At 39.7% G+C, this 18,677-nt stretch overlaps 1 protein-coding gene across 2 annotated transcripts in view; it reads right to left on the bottom strand.

Annotated features, from left to right (window-relative positions):
• Nucleotides 1–15,426, bottom strand: part of LOC127450326 (transmembrane channel-like protein 6) — a 35,122-nt gene extending 19,696 nt beyond the window's left edge. The window contains exons 1-10 of one of the 2 annotated variants that reach the window (XM_051714337.1): nt 15,410–15,426; nt 15,256–15,307; nt 13,978–14,086; nt 13,744–13,884; nt 13,519–13,662; nt 12,290–12,398; nt 12,113–12,200; nt 11,492–11,734; nt 10,174–10,340; nt 9,935–10,079 (exon numbers count right to left, since the gene is read on the bottom strand). In XM_051714337.1, the coding sequence (XP_051570297.1) occupies nt 9,935–10,079; nt 10,174–10,340; nt 11,492–11,734; nt 12,113–12,200; nt 12,290–12,398; nt 13,519–13,662; nt 13,744–13,884; nt 13,978–14,077 (1,137 nt within the window). In that variant the 5' untranslated portion in view covers nt 14,078–14,086; nt 15,256–15,307; nt 15,410–15,426. The other variant, XM_051714338.1, reaches the window with a different exon arrangement.
• Nucleotides 15,427–18,677: the final 3,251 nt, after the last annotated feature.

Genomic DNA, 18,677 nt, shown 5'->3' with positions numbered 1-18,677 from the left:
GTTTAACCAGCTGTATCTTCATCTATCTGTGAAAGTTTCCTGTATTTCTTTGTTGACAAGATAGGGGATATTAGATTGAATATAATTTCCTCTGCTTATGATCCATCTGTCCCTTCTATTTGCACTTAATTTTCTGTTTTATAAGACATTGCTGGTCAGCTAAGCCTACTGGTTCTCCCCTCTAAGTTATTCTCTCTCGTCTTCTTAAACATGTTTTTAACACTGTTGGATCCAGTATCTTACTAATTATTAATAAGTGTCTTGTGACAGGAATTATATATATATATGTATATATATATATATATATATATTAACAATTTTTATTGATTCCATTCAACAAATTAAATAAACATAACAGAACACACACACACACACACACACACACACACACACAAAACAAAGTATACTTACAAAAACAATACAATTTCACACACACATTTAAAACTAGAGATCCCTCTCCACTGCCCTCCCCAAGAGCCTTCCATAAAGGCCAAATATCTGTCCAATTTTCTATCATATAACCCCAGATTGTCCAGCTTTCTATACGACATCTCCTCAAATGCCACTACCCTGCCCATCTCCGTGCACCACTCTCGAAATGAGGACCCAGTTCTTTATGTACTTATCCCCTATATTAATGACCACCCCATCACCTAAAGTACAGAGTCTGGGGCAAAATTTAATTTGAGTGCCCAATACGTCACACATAAAACTCTGAAATTTCAACCAAAAATCTTGGATCTTAACACACCACCAAAAAACATGGGCTGTGTCACCATCTTCTGATTCGCATCACCAGCAGGTGGGTGTGTCTTTAAGACCAAGCCTATACAATCTAGAGGGGGTCCAATAGAATCGATGTAAAATCTTAAATTGCATAAGGCACCCCTTTGCATCTCTAGATGTAGACTTGACGTTCTTTAGAATCCTAGCCCACACTCCTTCCTTCAATACCAAGTTTAAATCTTTCTTGCATAATCTCTTGAGAGAAGCTGAAGCTCCGTCCCCCAGACTCTGAATTAGCAGGGAGTAATACACTGATGCCTCATGACATTTTCCAAAAGCAGTAATCACCACTCCCAGAGTATCTGCCACTTTAGAGGGGTGAATGCTACTCCCGAAAATAGAACAGAGCAGGTGGTGCAGCTGTAAATACCTAAAGAACTGAGACCTGGGAATCCCAAAATGTTGAACCATATTTTCAAAGGATCTCAACACTCTCATATAGGTCACCGAGCGTATTAACCTCCCTCACAATCCACTCTGTCCAGCAGAAAGGGGACTTATTAATACATAATTTGGGGTTCAGCTATATGTCCAAATTAAACACTCTGGACACTTTTGTCCATACCGAGTGGAAATGCAAGATAACAGGGTCTAACTGAACTGTTCTGGTTAGTTTGATAGAAAGGCTTTGTAATGGCGAAATAGGGACAAGAACTTCCTGTTCAATACAAAACCAGGGAGGGGCTCTCTCAGGTGGGAGTGACCAATGAGCCAAATGTCTGAGACCGAATGCAAAATAATAAAACAAAATCTTAGGTAGGCCTAGCCCACCTTTGTCAATTGGCCTATGTAACTTACTGAAATGTAATCTGGGATATTTCCCATTCCAAATGAAGGACTTTGCTGTGCTATCAGATTGTTTGAAATAAGAGAGGGGGACATCTATAGGGAGAGATTGTAGCAGGTAGTTGAATTTTGGAATACAATTCATTTTAATAACATTAACCTTCCCAATCATAGATTAATGTAATGAAGCCCACCCGCCCACATCGCTCAAAACCTTTTTATTAAAGGGTCAAAATTAACTCTAAATAAATCACACAAATTTGCTGGGAATAAAATACCCAAATACTTCATGCCCAGTTTGGGACACTGGAAGGCACCCAGCTGAAAAGCCGTTAACGGGCAGTACGCTGTCAGAGCCAAAGCTTCAGATTTAGACCAATTAACTCTGTATCCTGAGAACTTAGAAAAGGAATGAATAATTCTGTGAAGGCAAGACATAGATCTAGTGGGGTCGGAGACGAATAATAAAATAACATCTGCGTGAAGCAAAAGCTTATGCAACACACCTCCCGCCATCACCCCTGTAAAATCATCCTCGTTTCTTATCGCATCTGCCATTGGTTCCAGGGCAAGACAGAACAATAATGGGGAAAGAAGGCAACCCTACCGGGTGCCCATATCCAGAGTAAATTAATCTGAAATGTATCCATTTGTTTGTACTGCTGCTGTCTATAAAGTAACTTAATCCACCCAATAAAAGTAATCCCGAACCCATACATTTCATAAATCTTAAAAAGATAATCCCATTCAACCATATCAAACACCTTTTGGCATCAAGTGAAATGGCACTGACCAGAGTCTGATCATTCGCCACTGCCCACATGACATTAATGAAGCGCCTAATGTTATCAGAAGAGTTACAGCCCTAAATAAACCCCACCTGATCTATATGTATAAGAGATGTTATAACTTTACTTAATCAGTTAGTCGAAAATATTTTCGCTTGCTGTGGGCACATGAATGTTTTATGGCCATCCTTAGCATTTATTCTCAATTTGGCCGGGAATATCAGTGCAAAAGCGACATTCCGTTGATGTAAAAGTTTCTTGCATTCCTTGAATTGATCACGTTTCTCTCTTGGCGAATTCGCAAAGTCTGGGAACAAGTTAAAGCTGTGGTTTTTCCAAGAAAGCCTGCCTTTACTCCTCGCCTCGTGTACACAAGATCTTTATCGGATGATCTCAGAAATTTGTCCAGAATTGATCGGGGCCTGTCTCCCCCCGCGGCTTGCCAAGAAGAAACCCTGTGAGCTCGATCAATTTCCAGCTTATGGCCTGATATGTCGAGCCGATTCGGAAGGAGCCATCCAGGAATTTCACCATATCCTGACCCTCTTTGGCCTCAGGAATTCTGACAATACGGATGTCATTCCGCTGGCTATGGTTCTCCATGTCCTCCAACTTCTCCCAGACAAGCCCCAAATCCACCTTGATCACTAGCGGATTAGCAGATAATTCCCTCTCCAATGACTCCAGATAATCGATCCGTTTCTTGACATCCCCCATTCTTGTAACCACCTCAGAGAACTTCGCCTCCATGGCAGTGATCGATCGACATATCACAGCAAGATCCTCCAAGTCGGCAACGACCTTCGTCAGCATTGCCGAAATGCTCAGCATCTCTCGCCGCATTTCCTGCACTTCTCTGACTAAATCAACTCCCAGGTTCGCGGCCTGCTCGGGGGTATCAGCTTGAGCACGTAAGTGTCTTTTAATGTCTCCAGAGCCCAAGGATTTTGAATTCTTTGACATATTGTCCTCCTAGAACAGTTATGGAACAGAGTGTATCGAATCTCACCGGTTTATGTCATTAAAAGTGTTAAAGCTAGCCAAGTGCACAGAGCTTGCCATTCACATGTCCGATCCTCGCATGGCATCACTTGACTCCTCGACAGGGATTATATTAAACATGCCACTGTACAACCCCTTCTTAAAAGTGTAATCTAGACCTTACAGTCATGTCTCATTTTATACCTATTTCTAACCTCTCTTTTCTAAAATTCTTGAGAAAATAGTCCTTCATCAACTACAGAGTTTTTCAGACGAAAATAATATTTTTGAAGTATTTCAGTCAGGTTTTAGAGAACATCATAGTACCGAGTCTGCACATTTGAAAGTTTTTAATGATATGGTATTAACTGTTGATCCAGGTGATTCTGCAATTCTTGCGATCGGAGTGCTGCATTTGACACAGTAGACCATGGTGTTCTCATCTCACGTCTAGAGCAATGTGTGGGTAACCAAGGAAATGCCCTCAGCTTTCCTTGCATTCAAGGATTCTGAAAGCGTGATTCATGCCTTTATTCCATCTAGACTTGACTACTATAATTCTCTATGCATGGGAATCGGTCAATCATCTCTTGCAAGGTTGTAAATGGTTAAGAATGCTGCTGACAGGTTTTTGACATGTGTACACAAACATGAACACATTACCCCTATTTTAGTTTCTCTGCACTGGTTACCGATTCTTTACAGAATTTATTTTACATTTTTACTCTTTGTTTTCAAACCCTTAAAATGATTAGTGCCATCTGAACTATTGTCTGGACACAATCCAGTGAGACTAACCAGAGACTTTTAACTGTTCCAAGGTCTACATTAAAACTGAGAGGTGACCGTGCTTTTGCGGTAGCTGCCCCAAAGCTCTGGAATAGGCAACCTGTTTTAATTAGAACTGCCTCAACAGTACACAACTTCAAATCAAAGTAAAAGGTCATCTTTTTTCTCTATAGCTTAAAATCAGTCCTAGAAATATTGTGATGTTTAATGTATTCTGTCATTTATTTTGTCTTGAATAGCTATTCTTATACTGTATACTTTTTCTATTTCTATTTTCTAATTGTTGTTGTACAGCACATTGGTCAATTGTTGTTGCTTTTAATTGTGCTTTATAAATCAACCGATATTGACACTGAATCTTGTGAGAATTTTGTAGAACAACATGTAGTTACACAGTACATGCAATGTATTATATGTATTTAAATTTAGTACATTTAAGTTAAAGACACCTAATATCATTTTAAATCGTGACATTATTTTCATGCCAACATTTCCTTTCCAAATTCAAAAACAATTTACTTGTGATTTTTTTGTAATTCGTATTACTCTAATGATTCTCATTACATTCTCATTACTGTAGGCTAATAGAGTGAAAATTCTGCAATACAATGTTTTTTCAAAGCAACATAAATTAAAGACAGCACATCAAATACTACCATGATGTAAAACACTTTACAATTTAATACGTAATTGTTGTTGTTTTTTTTCCGAACTGCAGAAACACTGTACAAAATACATCTAGTTGTATCAAGGTGCTTTTTTGAGTTGACATAACTAAATTGTCCAGTGAACTTAACATATTAAGTTGTGATTCTATCACTTGTACTTAAGTTGAATTAACAAGTGCATTTATCATCTCAACTCACTTAACAAAGTTGTCTGAACAAACAAAGATTTGCCAGCTCCCAGCATGCATTGCAGCATGAATAAATAATTAGGTTAGTGTTGTAGGCTTATTTTTTGCTATTTGCAGATTTGTGTGTGTGTGTTGTTTTTGTCATTACTGTTTATTAATAGTTGTGTGGTGATGTTAAGAGCTCATCATTTCCTTGTTCCTTGGGTCACATACCCGGTGCGCACGGTCGTCATCACGACCACCGTCCACCATTCAATTTCGGCAGGTTTGGCGCTCCAGCGGCGTTCTGCCCCCCCTGCGCGCCCAGCTGTGGCAAAAATCCGCCCCCGATGTGACGGTCTCCAAAGGGTTACGAGGACAAGCCTCTTCCTCCCCCATCCCAGGCTGTTCCGGGGGTGGTCACAAGGAGCCAGGTAAGTGCTTCGATGTCCCTGAACTCAGCACGGCCACGGCACGACGTGGCACCTCAGGCTCCGCCCCGCCGCAAGGCCCCACCCACTGGTACGTCCGATGAGATTGTCCCCTTGGTCCCCCTCGCCCGGAGCTTGGACGCATGGCTTGCGCTTTCCAACCCGTCGTGATGGCTGGTCCACACGATTGAGTTCACCAGGCATCCGCCCAGGTTCAGCGGCATCCACTTCACCACGGTGAAGGGCGAGAATGCCGCTACCTTGCTTGCAGAAATCGCCACCCTCCTACGGAAGGGTGCGATAGAGCCTGTCCCTCCAACCGAGATGAAGAAGGGGTTTTACAGCCCCTACTTCATTGTACCAAAGAAAGGCAGTGGGTTGCGGCCAATCTTGGACCTGCGAGTACTGAACCGGGCTTTACACAGACTCCCGTTCAAGATGCTGACGCATAAACGCATTCTAGCGAGCGTCCGGTATCAAGATTGGTTTGCGGCAGTAGACCTGAAGGACGTGTATTTCCATGTCTCGATTCTACCTCGACACAGACCCTTCCTGCGGTTTGCATTCGAGGGTCGGGCGTATCAGTACAAGGTCCTCCCTTTCGGCCTGTCCTTGGCTCGTTAAGGGAAGTGGGCATTCGCATCCTCAACTATCTCGACGACTGGCTAATCCTAGCTCACTCTCGGGATGTTGTGTGTGCACAGGGACCTGGTGCTCTCACACCTCAGCCGACTAGGGCTTCGGGTCAACTAGGAAAAGAGCAAGCTCCTCCCGGTTCAGAGCATCTCTTTTCTCAGCTTGGACTCAGTCTCAATGACAGCACGCCTCATGAACAAGCGCGCAAAGTCGGTGCTGACCTGTTTAGAGGCGTTCAGACAGAAGACAGCGGTTCCACTGAAACTGTTTTTCACCTCAGTGGTGGGCACTTCGCTCAGGATGATGCATATGAGACCGCTTAAGCACTGGCTCCAGACTCAAGTCCCGAGATGGGCATGGCACCACATCGCGTGGCCATCATGCTGGTCTATCGCTGCCTCTTCAGCCCTTGGACTGACCTCACATTTCTACGGGCAGGCGTTCCCCTAGAGCAGGTCTCCAGGCGCGTCATGGTTACGACAGACACCTCCAAGACGGGCTGGGGTGCTGTATGCAATGGGCACACAGCCGCCGGCTCCTGGACGGGCCCACGGCTACGTTGGCACATCAACTGCCTTGAGTTGTTGGCAATTCTGCTCACCCTGTGGAGGTTTCGACCGTTGATCCAGGGCAAGCATGTGTTAGTTCGGACAGACAACACGGCAACGGTGGCATACATCTACCGTCAAGGCGGTTTATGCTCCCGTTGTATGTCACAACTCACCTGCCGTCTCCTCCTCTGGAGTCAGCAGCACCTCAAGTCGCTGCGAGCCACTCACATCCCGGGCGACCTCAACACTGCAGCGGATGCGCTGTCATGACAGGTTACCCTCAGGTGGTCCAGCTGATTTGGAGTTGATTCGGGTAGGCAGAGGTAGACCTGTTCACTTCCCAAGAATCCTCCCACTGCCCACTCTGGTACGCCCTCACCTCTCGGTACAGATGCGCTGGCATACAGCTGGCCCCCTGGACTACGCAAAATGCATTTCCCCCAGTGAGCCTACTTGCACAGACCCTGTGCAAGGTCAAGGAGGACAAGGAGCAGGTCGTCCTAGTAGCACCCTACTGGCCCACCCAGATGTGGTTCTCGGACCTCACCCTCCTCGCAACAGCCCCCCACTCCTGGCAAATTCCCCTGAGGAAGGACCTTCTTTCTTAGGGATGGGGCACCATCTGGCACCCGCGACCAGACCTCTGGAATCTCCATGTCTGGCCCCTGGACGGGACGCAGAAGACTTAAGTGGCCTACCACCCACGGTGGTAGACACGATCACTCAGGTTAGTGCTCGCTCTATGAGGCACCTGCATGCCTTGAAGTGGCGTCTGTTCGCTAAGTGGTGTTCTTCCTGACGCGAAGACCCTAGAGATGCACAGTCGGATAGGTGCTTTCCTTCCTGCAGGAGAGGTTGGAGGGGCGGCTATCCCCCTCCACCTTGAAGGTGTATGTAGCCGCTATAGCGGCACACCACGACACAGTGGACGGTAAGTCCTTAGGGAAGCACGGCCTGATCTTCAGGTTCCTGAGAGGCTTCAGGAGGTTGAACCGCTCCAAACCGCGCCTCATTCCCTCATGGGACCTCTCTGTAGTTCTTTAGGGTCTATGGGGAGCCCCCTTTGAGCCCCTGGAGTCAGCTGAGCTTAAGACACTCTCTTTAAAGACTGCCGTCCTGACTGCGCTCACTTCCATCAAGAGGGTAGGAGATCTGCAAGCGTTCTCTGTCAGCGAAATGTGCCTGGAGTTCGGTCCGGGCTAGTCTCACGTGATCCTGAAACCCCGACCAGGCTATGTGCCCAAGGTTCCCATGACGCCATTTAGGGATCAGGTGGTGAACCTGCAAGCGCTGCCTCAGGAGGAGGCAGACCCAGCCCTGACATTGCTGTGTCCAGTGCGCACTTTACGCATCTATTTGGATCGCACACAGAGCTTTAGAGTCTCTGAGCAGCTCTTTGTCGGCTTTGGTGGACAGCGGAAAGGAAGCGCTGTCTCCAAGCAGAGGATCGCCCACTGGGTCATTGATGCCATAGCAATGGTATATCACGCTCAGGATGTGCCGCCCCCTGCAGGGCTACAATTCCATTCTACCAGGAGTGTGGCGGCCTCTTGGGCCTTGATCAGTGGCACCTGTCTAACAGACATTTGCAGAGCAGCGTACTGGGCAACACCCAACACCTTTGCGAGGTTCTACAATATCCGGGTTAAGCCGGTTATTGTCCCGTGTTTTGCCAGGTACAAGCAGGTGTATCGCTTGCGTGTAGCGTCTTTCACCTCCCCTGAGCTGAAGACATGCGCTGTTGACTCCCAGCAGTGTTCACAAAGTGTGTTCCCTGAATGAATTCCTCCGAGCCCTGTAGCAGACGAGTTTGCGGAGAAACTCGCTGCCAACTCAGTACATGTGCAAACTAAGCCCTGTACTGGGGTGGGTGCTCTGCATGTGTTGGTTCCCCATAGGTGACCCCATGCGACGTATATCTTCCGCTAAATCGTTTCCCTGTTGTTAAACTGCATCTTCCTTGGGCAGAGGCCCCTCTGCCCCAGTCACCATGTTTGTAGAAACTCCTCCACCGTTGGGTAGGACATACCATGGGACTTCTCCACATGACATACTTCCGACAAGTCTTGGCAAGACCATGTGACGTATTTCCACTCAAAAGGACGTTTTTACACTTACATTCAGTCAGAAAGTCCATGCAAGAAAGGCACTAAATATGAGTTGAATCAACAAAACATTTTTTACAGTGAATGAGTAACGACAACAGTGTAATCATAATTGTTATAAAAATAATGTTTTGTCACAATGCAAAAAAAATTCTTAATGGTCCTAAAATGCTATTTTCTTTATACATAACTGTAGTGTATTTACATCAATGTTTACAATTTTTTTCAAGTGATATCTTGTTAAAATAAGGATGTTTCATCTTGTTCTCTTATATCCATCTAAAGCCAAAAGGTGATACTAAATAAGTGTTAGAAGAAACCACAAAGACAGTGAGAATGGATATGCCCTTGGAAGCATGAGGACATGTTTTCTGTATGTTCTTTTGTTTCAGTTGTGATTCAGCTGTGTTCAGCAAATAAAGATGTGGAATCGAAGTAGTTATGTAATGTTGCGTTCTTCCTGCACATACATAACAATAACATAATTTGTATTTAATTTGCTAAATAATTTAATTTAATTTTAATTTGATTATAAATATGACCTGGGTTTTGAGAGACTGACCCATCAATCAAGCCTGCAGTTGCTCTAGGTGTGATCTGAACATGCATAACAGTGCAAGACGCCACCAACAACACGCGTCTTCACTGACTTCCCTTTTCTTCTCTAAAGATGTGTTACTTTCATATGCTATTTAAATCCTATGTATTTGCATTAGATATGTGACCTACTGCATATTTTGCACACCAGCTATCAGTGTGGTGACCTCAACCATAACATAAAATTAGCAAACATTTTCTTAATAAAAAAAAAAGTTTCTTTACTCACAATAAAATGGACAATACAAATATTCTGCTCATATTTAATATTTGTTTGTTTGTTTTTTACACTAATTTTGTTGAGCAAAATTGGTGGTTGTGATGGAAATGAGAGCATAAATGAGGGACACAACTGATATAATTTTCATCCAATAAATACTGAAACAGTTAATATTTGTTTCACTCTTTGTTTAGATTATCACAGTTTAAAATGTTAGTAATATTTTTATGATGGACTTCCAAATGTTTAGGTCTGGGACAATAGTGAAATGATCAAATCTATACATAAAAGGCAAAAAAAGGGACAAAAAAAGTGCCTGTAACTTATAGAATACTTTAGCATGCTTGTGTATCACATATTGTAGTACAATTATGGGTGCTCAACAGCGTAAAATATTTCTAACATGAATAATATCATAATTCTACAAACCTTCAGCTGAGTGCAGATGTTCACTGACTGCAGTTTAACAGATCTTGTCCTGCTCATTTTAAAGTCCCATGAGCAGAACACCTTCAAAGCAAGGTAACCATTAGACTTGAATATGTGGAAACTCTTTCCGAATGATTTAGACATGCTGTGAGAGAAACAAAAGTTGATTCAGTCAAAGGGCGTGATGATGCAAAACTGAATTTACCATTTTTATAAATTACAGAGAAAGAGAAACAAACCTGTGCACTAGCATTACGCAGGTGACAAACAGGCCTATTCCAATGGTAAATATATACGCCAGTGGAATGTTGTAATTTTCGGGACATATTTTATTTTCAGCTCTGCAGTTTCCACTTGTGAAGTTGGAATAGTAACCATAAAACATGCCAGAGTCTGTGAGAACACCCTGTTGAAGAAGAAAGAATACACTGTAAAAAATCATTTTATTAATTAGTATTACTTATTATGCATCCTTAAAGCAAGACAAATTTAATTGAAAAGCAAATTGCATAAGATAATAAAACTTATTTTTAGTGAATATGTATTGAATTCAGTTGTTTTTTTTTAAGCACATTTTTCATACCACATTGGAAAATAGTTGTTTTTTTTTTAAGCATAAATCTAACAAAACTTTGTACTTATTTGTACAATACTTATTTTTAGGATTACAACCACAAGTTTGCTTTTCCAGTAAATGCATTTTGTTTTAAGGATTTGAAGGTAAAAAACTGATTAAGAATGTATTTATTTATTTTTTTCTTTGTCCTGAAATGTTCCCTCCCCTGGGCTCAATGAATAGGATGGTACAATGGGACTAAATGCACCCCTTAAGTAAAATATGCTTATCCTCAAACACATTTGAGACAGCAGATGCTATTTTGAAATACAAATTAAGATAATGTTTATTCAAAATAACCACTTCAGAAAAGGGTTGACCATTTCCTTTTCATTTCAAACACGTTTGGCATTTCATAACATCTCAAGTGTTCTATAAACAAATGAATCTCCATTGTGATTGGATCCGTCAATGTGAGCCCACTTTGAACATTCTTCATGACAAATCTAGTCGCCCCAGTCAAGAAAATGGGGGCTTTAGCCCCTGCAACAAGGGGGCTTTTTACCCCAAATACTATCCTTTCAATTATTGGAGAGTAATAAATTGTTTTTATTTAATCACCTTTAACAAAACTGAAAATGACAAATAAGTATTTTGTCTCAAAATAAATGTAATAATTTTAGGGATTCTCATTAGCAACATAAATGTGCAACATTTTATATAATACATTATTAAATGTTAGATCAAATGACCTCAAAATCAAAATATAAAAAGTTTTGCTGTGCATGGTGACAAACTGGTGTTTATTAAAGTGCTGTGGTAGATTTTGTTTCAATTTAGTGTTCTGGGGGAAAATAAAATCAAAAGTGCCTTTTACCCTAGGGGAACTTTAGCCCCATTAAACCCTACCTTAGACAATGTTTGTGGGACCCCTTACCACAGGGCAGGGAAAATGGTTCAGGTTGTTCACCCTTGTCAATGGCCCTGATAAAAATCCTTACCATCCCAGTAAGCAGCCAGAGGTCTGTGTGGGCAGCTGTGTTTCTGGCTTCTGAACGAGGAGGATTTGTAATTTGTGGCAGGAGCAAAAAGAGACTGTTGATGAGGAAGAGGAGGATGTTGTAGTGTAACAGAGTTCTGAGGAAGATAAAATAGGACAGGACCCCGGTGCCAAAGCGGGCACTGATGCTTTTAAGCACACCCTGCCCCAGCTGTAGTCTACCTAACCAGCCACCACACAGGCCCTATGCATCAAAAACAGGTGCATTCAGGTTTAAGGATTATTTTCAATAATAAACACTCCAGAAAATAGAATTTTAAGATGTTGATAAATTACACTTTCAATGAATAGGGTACAAATTGGTGTCTTATTACTTTGTTTAGAAACAATAATAGTATTAGAATTTAAATATATGGGAAAATATTTTATTGAAACAAACAAACTAAAAAAATATATATTGCAAAAGCGTAACTTGTTGAAAGTGCCCCACATTTTGAGTGCAACTGTGTTACCACATTTTGAAGTTTTTTTTGAGAGTTTCAGGTCTTATTTTACAACTTAAAATGTTTATTTTAATGCAACAGCTCTTTATTTTGGTGTTCACAGAGTAAAATGGTTTCACCTTCAAGACACGAGCTTGAAACTGATGGTAGCACAGAGCTCTGTTAGCAGAGAGAGACTGTCCAGATTCCCCATGAGAAGCCAGAGCTCTAATGAGACACAAAGATACACAAAGATTATACAAGCTGTCTTCCATTAGTCTTCCATCAGTATACAGATTTAAAGTTGAACTTTATACCTCAGTTGACGCTTCTCAGAAACAGTAAGAGGCATTTCACGCAACAGACGCACACATTCACCAGCAGACAAACCCTGCAGGTTCTTTAGAAACTCTTCAATTCCAGTCACTATGACCAAAACACAGAAACAAAGACATGCAAAGCCACTCTCATAATGATTCATTAGTGAGTGGTGTGACGTTGACATGAAATACTTGCTAAACTTCTAAAGCTATTTAAACAGCCTTTTTCTAATTTTTATGCATGCAACTTTTAATGAGTTCATATTATTGAGAGAATACATGGAATATTTGTACTTTTAAACATGCATTTGTCACACTATAGGACCATTCCAGGTTCAATACAAGTTAACCTCAATTAACAGCATTTGTGTCATAATGTTGATTACCACAAAAAAATAAAAATAAAATAAAAAATAATTTAGATTTTCGACTCATCCCTCCTTCATAAAAAAAAATATGGTTACAGTAAGGCACTTACAATGGAAGTGAATGGGGCCAGTCCATAAATGCTAAAATACACACAGTTTCATAGGAACTGTCACAAAAGGTAAAAATTATACATGTAAACCCGATTTTAGCGTTTTTACCCGATTTTAGCCCCACTTATCTGTGTAAAGTTATATCAAATATTACAACCTTGTTGTCATGACAACTAAACCCTGTAATACCGCTATTGGATAGGACTTTACACAGATAAGGATGTTAAGTGATATTATCACACTAAAATCACGTTAACATGTATAATGTTTACATCTTGTGTCAATACTTTTGAAACAGTGTGCATTTTAGCTTTTAAGGACTGTCCCCATTCACTTCCATTGTGAGTGCCTTACTGTGACCGCAATTTTTGCCTTTTTTTAAATGAACAAGGAAGAATTCAAAATGATTTTTTGTGGCAATCAATATTGTTTAACAAAAGCTGTTGACTGAATTTGTATTAAACCTGGAATATTAAACATTCACTGGTGAACTAGTAAAGGCAAAACGGTGAATAAAAATTGTAAAAAACTTAAAGAAATGACAGGCCCTATATATAAACTTTCCCTTATACATTCATATAATTTTTTACCTAAAATCTTGATGTTATTGTCTAAACTTCCCATGTATCTATGATAACTGCCCACTACCATCGATATAACTGTAGAAGAAGTGCATGAGATTGTGTCTTGTCTAAGGAAATCACAATTCATATAGCATTGTCAGTGTTTTAGTGTATTGTCCCAAACCATCAATGGAGCAGACTTCCAGCCCTATAAAAGTGTCCTGCTCTGTAGTGCAGGGTGTGGTGGAGACAGTGCTGTAAGGTCTTCTTCTGCGTCTCTGGGTGGATCGGCGCCGGTGTTGGGAGAGCACAGCTGTCTGACTCCATCCTAAGAATAAGAGATGTAGTTACCCATAGTTATAAAAACTCACAGATATCCATTGTAAACAGTACCAAAATGATTTCTCACCAATAGAGCGACTAGGCAAGGAGGAAAGGACCCTTTGGGTTGAAGTGGACCAGTGATTCCTCAACAGTGCATCTGTTTGATTGGTCTCCTGGTAACTCTGTTCCTCAATCAGGTCTTCTTGATTCTCATGTGTCAGATCAACTACAAGCAAAATAGAGCCATTTTCCCCCTCTGGCTTCATTTAGAGCATTCATAGAAACCTAAACCTGTGTTATCTGTATGATGTGTACCTACATCTTACTCCTCTGTGCGGTATCCTCACAGCCTCCAGCTCAATCACGTCTTGGGCTCCATCTCCACTGGGAATGGTCTCCATGATCAGGGCAGTGGTCATCCAGGCAGCCTAGAGTTGAATCAGAGCAGGAAATGTTTTGATGGGCCATGACTCAAAAACTCACAGAATATTTGAAAAATATAGATAGAAAGCAGACTCATAAATCATAAATCTGAATAAAACAGCAGGCATATTCCGATATTAATTTACATTAAAAATATTCTATACTAATCAGAATTTGGTATATTCTGATTATGTAAGCATCATGTAAATACATTAACCTGATTGTCACAACCATATTGAGCCAATATTCTGGTTTCTAGAGATCTGAATAAAACAGCAGGCATTTTCCGATAATAATTTACATTAAGAATATTCTATACTAATCAGAATTTGGTCATATTCTGATTATGTAAGCATCATGTAAATACATTAACCTGACTGTCACAACCAGATTGAGCCGATATTCTGGTTTCTAGAAATCTGAATAAGACAGCAGGCATATGCCTGTATTAATCAGAATTTTTGAAAAGTTGTGAGAAGTCAAGCTATTGAAGAAAAACATATTTGGAGAGAGGAGGAGACTTTTTCAACTAACATTTTAAAACATTAAAGAAATGTCATGTAACCTACAGCTATTAAAGTCTCATGAACAACATTTTGAAATTCATTGTGCTGGTGTGTGTAACTGTTAAAGACATGAATTAGAATGAAGGAGTTCATAAACTTTCAATTTCCTGAAACTCTTCAGAATTGAATAAACACTTAAATTATCATTAATTTAACATTAACATGAGTTAATTTTCCTTGAAAAATACATAGTTTTAGTAACAATAAGCATCTAGATTTCAAGAGTCTTTTTTGACCCACATGTGCATTTAAGGGGGCTTAAATTACATATGCATTCTAGGATTAAATTACTGTTCAAAGTATCCAAAATGCAGATAATAGCAGGAAAAGAACATGCATGTATTAGTTTATTCAGAATATGCTGATTACACATTGGAATATTCCAATAACTATTTTACATGTAAACATCTTTTTTAGAATAAAAGTTTAACCAGAATATGAACCTTATTCAGAAAATCATGCATATAAACATGCAAATTTGAATCAGAACACCACAAACTCAGCAGGAAATTCACTAGACTGCCATACTTCTTATGAATGATGTACTAACATGTAGAATCCTATAAATAACATACTGAGAAATAGTGCAAACAAATAGCGATACTCACGTTTACTTCTGTTGCTCTACAGAGTTTCAAACACAATGGTCACTGTGCAGATCTAACCAAAAAAAATATTTACAAAGTTTTCTACGTGGCAACAAGCATGCTGTAAGTTGCAGACACACTTTTCAGCTAACAGAGGGCAAATAAAATTACAAACCACAGTCACCATGCAGGAGGAAGAAAGAAGAAGTGGCTATCATTGCGAAGTTTCAGACATGAACATGAAGGGCTTGATGACTCACTCAAATTTGGGTAAGCATCAAGATTTGTGCTGCCATAGTTGGCTAGCCACCTCCATGGTGTTCTCCATCCTATTATGCACGGTCAAGGGAGAAATAGGAAAGGTAGATGTCTGACTGCTCATTCAGATGTCTATCCACAGGATGCCATTTCATATACTGTATTTTATTTATAAAATGCTAAAAGGTATAGTTCATCCAAAATGTCAACATTTTCTCCCCTTGTGTAGTCCCAAATTCATATGACTTCCTTTCTTTCATTGAACACAACAGGAGATGTTGGGCAGAATGTTAGGGACTCACAGTGTCAATCACCATTCATTTTCATTGCGTCTTGAATGAATGAATGAATGAATGAATGAATGTGAATGGAGACTGAGGCTGTAAGTCCTTAACATTCTGCCCAACATCTCCTTTTGGAATGACTTGACAGTGAACAAATTACAACATTTTAACATTTTGTGGTGTTGAGTATAGTGACTGACCATCTTTTAGCATACCGTGTAAAATAAATAAAGCTTTTAAATACATTTTTGAAACAGACAACAAACATATTGCTGCCAAAAACCCAAACATACTGCTGGCCTAGTTTTAATTCATGTTAATGAAAAGTCATTTCATGTGCTGCAATTTCAGTTTAAGTGAAATAGGGAATTATGTTACAAAGCAATGTTGGGGTCTGTTCTACTTAAATGGCTCAATGTCTTTCATTACTCATTTGAAATACCTGTATTGAATTTAAATTGTATATAATAGTTTGGGACTTTACGAAAAACTGCATTATGATGATATTGAAAACATGCTAAGCTATGACAGACAATCTAAAAAATCTCAATGAATGAGTGTCACAGTTTGAGTTTACATACGCAACCCTGAAACAATAGTTCAGTTGAGTAAGATCTAAGAGCTGTGCAAACTCATGGGCAAGTCTTTGTGTGCAGAGCGATCTGAAGATCAGGCCTACATCCTGTCTAACTGCACAATACTGGGCGAGTCGCTCAATCAAAAATATTTAACTTTTAATATTAAATAACTGCTGACTCTGTGTGCTGAACTGTGCAGGACTTGGATAGATAGACAGACAGACAGACAGACAGACAGACAGACAGAGAGACAGATAGATAGATAGATAGATAGATAGATAGATAGATAGATAGATAGATAGATAGATAGATAGATAGAAAGAAAAGACAGACAGACAGACAGACAGATAGATAGATAGAAAAGGAAGACAGACAGACAGAAAGACAGACAGACAGACAGACAGATAGATAGATAGATAGATAGACAGACAGTAAGACAGACAGACAGATAAATATGATAGAAATGACAGACAGACAGACAGATAGATAGATAGATAGATAGATAGATAGATAGATAGAAAAGATAGAAAGATAGAAAGATAGATAGATAGACAGACAGTAAGACAGGCAGACAGACAGACAGACAGATAGATAGACAGACAGACAGATAGATAGACAGACAGTAAGACAGACAGATAGATAGAAAAGACAGACAGAAAGACAGACAGACAGACAGATCGATAGATAGATAGATAGATAGATAGATAGATAGATAGATAGATAGATAGATAGATAGATAGATAGATGAGTACGTGGAGCAATAATTTGCCAGAGGAGATCAGAAATGTAGTCTGGTGCAAATCCATGTAATGTTTTAAAAATCAACTAGACAAATAAAGTTTGTAGAGAAATTTTGACTTGAAAGAGCCTGTTCTGAATGTTGAAAAAAGTGAAAAATATAGATTGAAGATAAAAACAGAGATAGACAGATATACAGACAGACAGATAGACATACAGACAGACAGACAGACAGACAGACAGATAGAAAGAAAGAAAGAAAGAAAGAAAGACAGACAGACAGATAGATAGATCTGAAATCTTTAGACTTGCAACTCAAAGTTTATTTAAAATATATATGTTGTTTTAACCCTTAAATGCATGGTAATTTCCCCAAACACTCTTCCATATTCAGTTCTTTAGAGACCCGGCACTTATATCTATCAAAAATTGATGTACAAAATGCCCAGACAGTGTAACATTTTCAAAAAAAAAAAACAAATTTGAAAATATTATACAAATTTTAATTTTACATTACAATTTCTTAAAAATGCTGCTTTAACTTTAAAGGTGCACTCAGTAACTTTCGTTCCTGTTATCTTGGACTTACAGTGACACCTAGTGGTATTGATGCAGCATTAATCAGCATAAATCTGGGATTAAGTGAGTAGTATTCAGCTGGTCATGTGATTTTAAAATGGCAGCCCCCATGCAGAATAGAACAGCTTTTATAAGGTTACTTATATGACTAGAGTCCTCATCTCATGTGAGTGCTCATGATTTAATACGTTTCAAAATTAAAATTTATTTCTTTAGGAGTAAAACTTTTTTATGGGGAACAATTGCAGAGTGCACCTTTAAAGGGTCTCAAAGTTTCATGTCTGTCCTATAACTGCTAAAAATGGGTCTTAACAACTGAATTCAATTTCCCAGCCATTGGTGAAAATAAACTAAACAATGGAATCGAAGATGTTCTCTTATAAATATCCTTTGAGACATTCATGTAATTTCTGTCTCCATTAAACTCCCTACGAACCTCCACTTTGATACCCCTTAGAAATTTCATGGTCTGATGGCTTTAAAAAGTACAGATGTTGCCTCTTCAGCATCTTCTGGTTGGGAACAAATTCTGTGAAATCTGATCAACTGAGATTTAATAATCTCTTTAAACGTATGCTTAGGGTGAAAACTCTTTTTGTGCAAAAGTGCATGTGTGTCATTAGACTTAAAAAACACATTTGTTCCCAAACCTTTCATTCTCCCAAACACATCTTTAAAGAATATTGGGTGTCTAAAAATTCTAATCATTCTTTTTTCAGGTTGTACTTGATAGTGAATCTGGGATGAGTGCATTTAAAATTTCTACAAATGTATAAAACTCTCCCTCAGAACAAGTCCAAAACCCAAAAATGTAATCCAAATATCTACAATATATGGCAGGAAAAACAGGGCATTTCTGAAAGACAGTTTGCACCCAGTCTGCCATATAAATATCCGCAGAAGCTGGGGCAAATTTCTTTCCCATAGCTGTGCCATGTATTTGTAAATAGTGTTTAGAATTCAGTTCAGACATATGAAGTTTGTTCTGGCGTAAGTACAAAATCAT

This window comes from Myxocyprinus asiaticus, chromosome 13 (genome assembly GCF_019703515.2).
Source record: "Myxocyprinus asiaticus isolate MX2 ecotype Aquarium Trade chromosome 13, UBuf_Myxa_2, whole genome shotgun sequence".
Classification (NCBI taxonomy): domain Eukaryota; kingdom Metazoa; phylum Chordata; class Actinopteri; order Cypriniformes; family Catostomidae; genus Myxocyprinus; species Myxocyprinus asiaticus.
Note: the sequence above shows the minus strand (reverse complement) of the source record. Positions and strands in the feature narration are given on the sequence as shown.